A 6,509-nucleotide genomic window follows, 5' to 3' on the forward strand; every position below is an offset into this window, starting at 1 on the left:
CATCTGGCCAGTTCATCACTTGTCACTGAAATTTAAAAATAGGTTTTAAAAGATGTTACATTTATAATTAAGAAAAAAATAACAGGAGGAAAATGGGCATCGAAGCAAAGGAGATTTCCTGAACAATGAATAGATTGCATTTGACAAGGGCAATAACCCGCCCAATCACGTCTTTTGCTCTCATTTGCTATAAGTATACAGGCCAGCGGAAGCACGGCCCATTGTTTTGACCCTCAGGGCTGTTGAAGCTTCCTGGTCTTACCTAATATATTAAGACATATGGTAAAACCTTCCCTAGATCCAGAGGATTTATAGATCTCCCACAACTGATGAGAATGATCGCCTAGTGCTTGTAATATATTCTTTTTTTTTTTTTTTTAAGAAAATTTTCGTGGTTTTATTGTATCATGCGGCATTGAAACATCTGAACAAATCAATATCTCAGTGGTGAGGCAGCTGCTTTCTCCTTCACTTCTTTGGGTTACTAGAGCAACTTGTCAGTAGATTTAAAAAAAAAAAAAAAAAAGACAACCTTCCGCATTACTTAACTCTTTCCAAGGCATGCGCTGGTACAACACAAACTTCTCCCGTCAGATGCAACTAGTCTAGCGGCCAAACATCATGCACAATACCTCGGCAGCAGTAGCGCACTGCGCCCACTCCCACCGCGGCCCTGCTCATTTGTGTATGATATTTGGAGCATCTGGAGGAGCATGAATAATATCGGGAAGAGGAGGGAGGAGGAAACAGCATGAGTGCCTGGCTGGGAGGAGGTCAGCCGAAGTTGTGCAGGGCAAGCCTGAACATGTCATTGGTGCAAACCCAAGCATCATTGATGTTCTTTAATAGGAACATCTGGTGGAACCCCATGATGGGGTCTTCATCGGCCTTAAGCTGGCCCACAACCATGCTGATGATGCAGCTATGTGGCGTGGGCTGACGGTCCTGCGCCGTGATGCTATGCTGGATTTTCTGGAACGGAAGGCTAGACAATTTCTTCACAATGGCAGCTTTCCCCTGGAATTGCTGTCCTTCCCACATAAGGCATGACGCGTCAATATAAATTGCGTCTAGTTGGGTTCTGTCGTTATCAAATAACTGGTAGTAATGTTGAATGAAGCTGGATCCAATCTGCTCCCAAATTGGCTTGTCTCCCATTCTGGAGCGTCACCCAGCCTAGTTGAGACCCGAGGGGCTGGCACGATGGCTGCAGCGGCGGCAGCAACCCAGCGCCGTCTGCCTTGTAATATATTCTGATTCAGATATTTAAATTCACCTTTTAAAATATTTTTATTCCAAAGAGTTGTTTTCCCAGATGACCCATCTTGGTTTCATTTTTTAACATAAATATATATAAATACATACACGGTTTCTCTACTCAACAGAAAGAAGTGTTCTATATACAGTATAGAATTGACAGTAAGATTTATACAGTTTAAAGAGAGCCATCACAAGCACTTGGGAAATTACATTTACACATGTATTTATGAAAGACAAGCAGTCAAGCTGTATCTGTTCCTATTGCTATGCCCTTAATACAGCTTTTATTGAGAACAATTCTCTTCAATAGTTGGCTGGAAAATCCTTGCAGCATTTCTGTCATTTTCATAACACCATAAGGTCAGCACACTTTATTAAATAGTTATTGAGAACATGAGAAAAAGAAAGACATTGATCATAAATATTTGATAAACATGTTTGCATTATTATACATTCCAATATGATATACTGAATATTTAGATTGGCTTGTAAGAACACAAGTGATGTACAAATCTTGCATGGCCCAATTAGAGATGTTATTCAGCATCAGTATTTTTACTCCTTTTTGGGAATCAGTTACAGCCTAGTATAACGGCAATGCTTTGAAAACTAGAAGTGTAGTACATCAAACAATGATTTGTTTGAATAACGGCAATTTAATTGAACAAAATCATTGAAATTATTTTGCATTCCAATAAATATAAAACCTAGAAATGTCTTAGCCTGTGTAGTGAGCAAGAGAGAAAGCAAAGACTGGGAAGAATTTAACTGTAAAGGAAGTGCAATTCACACAAACCTCAAACATAAGGCAAACAAGCTATGAGATTCTGTGTTGTCATCTAAAATACACTACACAGTTTTTGTTTCCAAAAGTCCATTGTTCAGAGAAGAGCTTCTTTTTATACAGACTCTACTCAGGAGTTTCTCTTAGATGGGGGGAGGGGGCGGGGAGGAGAGAAAAAATAATTCAGGGAAGACTTCCATTAGCTCAACCCTAAGGCTAATCTGTTGCACGTGTAGTTTCTACACTAGTAAGCAACTTGTAGGAAACAACACTGCAGCTGAGCAAAGGAGAGCTGGAAACTGTTCCCCTGGGTATGATATCACAAAATGACTTGCCTAGATCCCCTCTCCAGCCTAGCATCAGGGCTCAGGCAGGAACACAACCATTGCGCCCCCAGGGCAGCTTCGTGTGGTTAGATAAGAACCCTCTGCTCCATCACTCTCCCTGAAATCTCCTGACCAGAAAAGCACACAGAAGCAGCTCGACCACGACAAATCAGTCCCTATTCTCTCTGTACATTTTTTTTTTCCAATTTGTGTTCCTTTGCCTGGTAGGCTCTGAATGGCATTGTTAAACCAGACCACACAACTGGAAAAATTCACAAGTTTTCACACACATACACACTTTTACACCCCATATTCCAAGTATGGATTTACTGAGTTTCCATTATATAAAATAGCTTACACTATTTACTTATAGCCTACAATGTCACAATAACTACTACGTTCGTAAAACTCCAAGAGAAACTTTGAGCACGATTTCAGTTAGTCTTTAGCTAAATCTATTAGTTAAAGTTTCACGCGGTATCGTACTTTAAAGTACATAACCCTAAAATCACCAAACATACACAATAATTACACAAACCTGAAGCAGTAACTTCATGATTTCTTAATCAACTACATTACACGCAGGAGATTTCCAGTTCATTAAAAAAAAAAAAACCCTGCTTTGTTTAGCATGCCACAACTTACAACTATGTATTTCCTTTGGCAAACAAAAGGGCAAAACTACCTTTAGTGAAGCTTTTTCGGCTTAGAAGCACGAAAATAGTATTTCTCCAGACAACATGAATTTTCCATTATCCAAACGTCCTCTGGACCCTTACAAGAAGTTTACCCCTGAAAACTGACATCTCTTTCTAGTTAGAAGGCGTAACTAACGCCATGGCTTATCTAGCAACACCCCACCCCCCATCCTAGGCACCACTGCCAACTACGATCCCCTTTATATTAACTTCCACCACGTGCAGTAGATGATCCACAACTCACATGGTTTGGGGTAAAAGCAAAATCCTTCCTGAACTGCATACAATAAAACACCTGAAAATGGGATGACAGCGTGGCTTAAAATGTTTTGTTTCAGATTCTCTAACAGAATAACATATGATGCAGTACAATGGTGAGGAGCTTTTGTGTTTCCTAATAAGACAGCTCCCAGCAGAGAGTTTCCCATGTTTTATAGTGACATCTATCAGCCAGACCCGGGGAATCCCAACGTCACTCAGCTTTCTTCAGCACCACTGTTTGAGAACAGCTTCCGGCCACAGAGTGGTGCAATCTTAACAGGTCTCTGGCGCACAAAGTGCATGGTGAAAATAAGGCAATGGAGGATAAGCAATGCTCTTCCCTGACATCAAAACCAAATCGTTAGGCATTAATTAACCGCAGGCTACAAGCATCAGAAATGCCAATCAGAAATTTAAATAACTGGCCATCACCTGATACGAATTGAAAAGAGCTGACACACTTTGCATCACAGGCAGACTGAGCATGGCATGGTGCTGAGTTTTGTAAAAATTCAATTAACCCAGCCATCTATCAGACGGATACATCAAGACCAGGGGAAAATCTATTATGCATGTTAGAATTTGTGATGTGTAATCATGTTAATTTTTGGTTTGAGAAGAAACCCCTCTATGTTTTAGTGATTACATGATCATCAGGAAATTACACAAATATTTAGAACCTAGAAATTACTTTATGAATGGCATAAACGTAATGCTACTTCAGAAATGTAATCAGATTATCAGCTGATTTCTCAGACCTGATAATACTAAGGAGACCTGGGAAGAACCCTCTGCAGTGGTAAAATCGGGAAAGGTCTTTGAAACACGATTGCTAAACTTATCTTCCGAAATTCTCCTTAAGGGCCTACGTGTGAAGCTCTATAATGACGCTCATCTGTTCCGACGCACTGACGTGCCAAAGCATACTCCAAACGAAAAGACTGGGAAAACAACAATTCTTGACACGATGTCACCAAAAAGAAAACACCCAACTTTATACTTCTCACATACACATTTTCACAAGGTGCAGACTGCACCTGTCTGTTCGGACGTGACTTCGCCAAAATCTCTGCCACATCGCAAGGGGAATCGCAGTGCTCCGTCCTGTTCTTGTTGGACTCTCCACAGACACAAACCCCTGACCAAGTCCACACTCCGGACTCGAAGTGATGGGAAGACTTTACAGTCCTGTCTGACTCACCTTTCCTCCTTCAGAGGAAAAAGCCCCTCACGGCTGCCCTTAACAGCAACTCCTAACGAAAGAGTTCAAGAAGGCACGCGCAAGAAAGCAGCCGGCCCATTTCCATTCTACTTGGCGAATGAAACCCCAAGGAATTAAAAAGTTTGAGGCGGCCCCAACCGAGGACCAAACTTGGGCTTTCAGCAATGGCAATGCCTCGAAACAGGGACACTGGAGAAGGCGCTGCCCGTGGAATCCAATCCGCGAACCTTCCTCCTCTGAGGATCGCCCAGAGTCTTCCAAGCCCGAAACTCCACCGCTCAGACCGCGTCCGCCCGGAAGCCGTCGAAGCCCGGCGCCCGCCACGCCCCGGGAGTGCGCCCTCCCCGCCCCGCCCGAGCGCGCCCCGCGAGGCGAGGAACTTACCGCACCGCTTGCACAGCACCCGGCTGACTTCCTTCTTGAGGTTCCGGTCCGTCTCCAGAGGGGGGAAGGCTGCTCGGAAGGCGGCCGGCGCGCGGCCGCTGCTGTTGGCATCGGGCTCCATGAAGAAGATGTACCTGCTGTCCTCCTTGAGCCGCCCACAGGAGGGGAACGCGGGGTGGCCCCAGGCGCCCAGGCGCACGGTGAGCAGCGAGTCCTTCTTCAAGCCCCCGGCTTTCACCGCCCACACCTGGTGCACCTTCACCAGATAGGGCGCCTCGTCTCCGGGCTCGGCGGCGCTGGGCGCGGGGCCCGCGGGCCAGTGGGACACGGTCCCGTTGGCGGCGGGCAGCGCTCCCGGGCCCGCGGCTGACGGCTGGCGCTCGCCTCCCCACGCCCCTGCCTCGCCCGCCGCCGCCGCCGCCTTCCTGTCGAGTGCCCCCTGCTGCCGCCGCGGCGCGTGCACCTTTCCCTCGATCACCACCGCGGCGCGCTGAGCCAGCTCCTGCACCGAGCCCACGCTGGGCGGGGACTCGTAGCACACCGAGGCCCCCGCGGGAGCCACCTCGTCGCTGGCGGCCGCCTCAGGCGCCAGGACCGCGGTCCACAGCAGCGGCGGCGGCGAGCGGGCGGCGGGGCAGGGGCGCTGGGCCCGGGGGCCGGTCCTCCCGGAGCGGCGCGGGGCGCGTCGCCATCTCATGGTGCGAGGTGCGTGCGGGCTCCTGGCTGTCGGTTCCGACTCTGCCTCGCTCTCTCGCGCTGCCTCCCTTTTCCTCTCCCCTCCTCCCCCCGCACCCCTCCCCCATACCCTCCTCCTAATTTATTTATTGGCGGGAGCTGTGGGAGAGTTGTTTACGGGAGGAGGAGGAGGAAGAGAGAGAAGAGGTGGGTGGAACCACAGAAAGGCCAAGCAGTATAAGGGTAAAAAAAAAAAGTTTTTTTAAGCAAAATAGAAAAAAAAAAAAAAGCCGCCGCCGCCGCCGCCGCGGTTGCTGGGAGTGACAAGTCGTCCCCGCGCCGCCGCCGCCGCCGCCGCGCCCGAGCCCGGCTGTCGGGGCTGCCGTCACCGGAGGAGGACGTGGAGGTGGAGGAGCGGCTCGGCGGGGAACAGTCCTTTGTGTGAAGCGATGCTGCGGCGGCTGCCGAGGCTGCGAGCGGGCGGCGGGGCGAGCGCGCGAGGGAGAGAGCCCTGGAGGCGGAGTTGCGTGCCTGGAAATCGCTGGGCGGCCGCGGCGACAGCGCCCTGCGCCTCGCCGGCCTGTTTACCTGCGGGGCGCGCTCGGCCCGCGCCTCCCTTCCCCGTGCTGATGCCCGAGCCCGGCCCGCGAGTCGGTCCTCCCGGGTCTTCCCCGGCCTGCGCGCCGCCTCCCTCTCCGTCGCCCTGACTGCTGCACTGGGAGGCCGGGCGGCGACCAGGCTGCAGTCCGAGGGGGCTGCGGAGATTTCCCGGGGGCTGAGAGGTGACGCTTCGGTGACCGGGGACCTGTTAGCCGGCGCAGGAAGGAAGGGGGCACGCGGGAGATGCGGGGCCTCGTGGCAGAAAAGTTTTGGGTGAACTGGTTACCGGAGAGTCCAGA

At 49.4% G+C, this 6,509-nt stretch overlaps 2 protein-coding genes across 2 annotated transcripts; both read right to left on the bottom strand.

Moving 5' to 3' along the window:
- Positions 1-532: 532 nt before the first annotated feature.
- On the bottom strand, positions 533-1,234 carry LOC102998417 (nuclear transport factor 2). The gene has a single exon (XM_007194798.2). It carries the CDS (start codon positions 1,156-1,158, stop codon positions 775-777), a length of 384 nt encoding a protein of 127 aa, XP_007194860.1. The 5' UTR covers positions 1,159-1,234; the 3' UTR covers positions 533-774.
- A 1,598-nt stretch (positions 1,235-2,832) lies between these two features.
- LOC130707192 (pro-neuregulin-2, membrane-bound isoform-like) lies at positions 2,833-5,632 on the bottom strand. Its single transcript, XM_057540413.1, has 3 exons — positions 4,936-5,632; positions 4,531-4,582; positions 2,833-2,872 (listed from the first exon to the last, which is right to left on the bottom strand). Exons 1-3 carry the CDS (start codon positions 5,630-5,632, stop codon positions 2,833-2,835), a joined length of 789 nt encoding a protein of 262 aa, XP_057396396.1.
- Positions 5,633-6,509: the final 877 nt, after the last annotated feature.

The sequence above is a fragment of the Balaenoptera acutorostrata genome, chromosome 2, assembly GCF_949987535.1.
Source record: "Balaenoptera acutorostrata chromosome 2, mBalAcu1.1, whole genome shotgun sequence".
NCBI classification, from domain to species: domain Eukaryota; kingdom Metazoa; phylum Chordata; class Mammalia; order Artiodactyla; family Balaenopteridae; genus Balaenoptera; species Balaenoptera acutorostrata.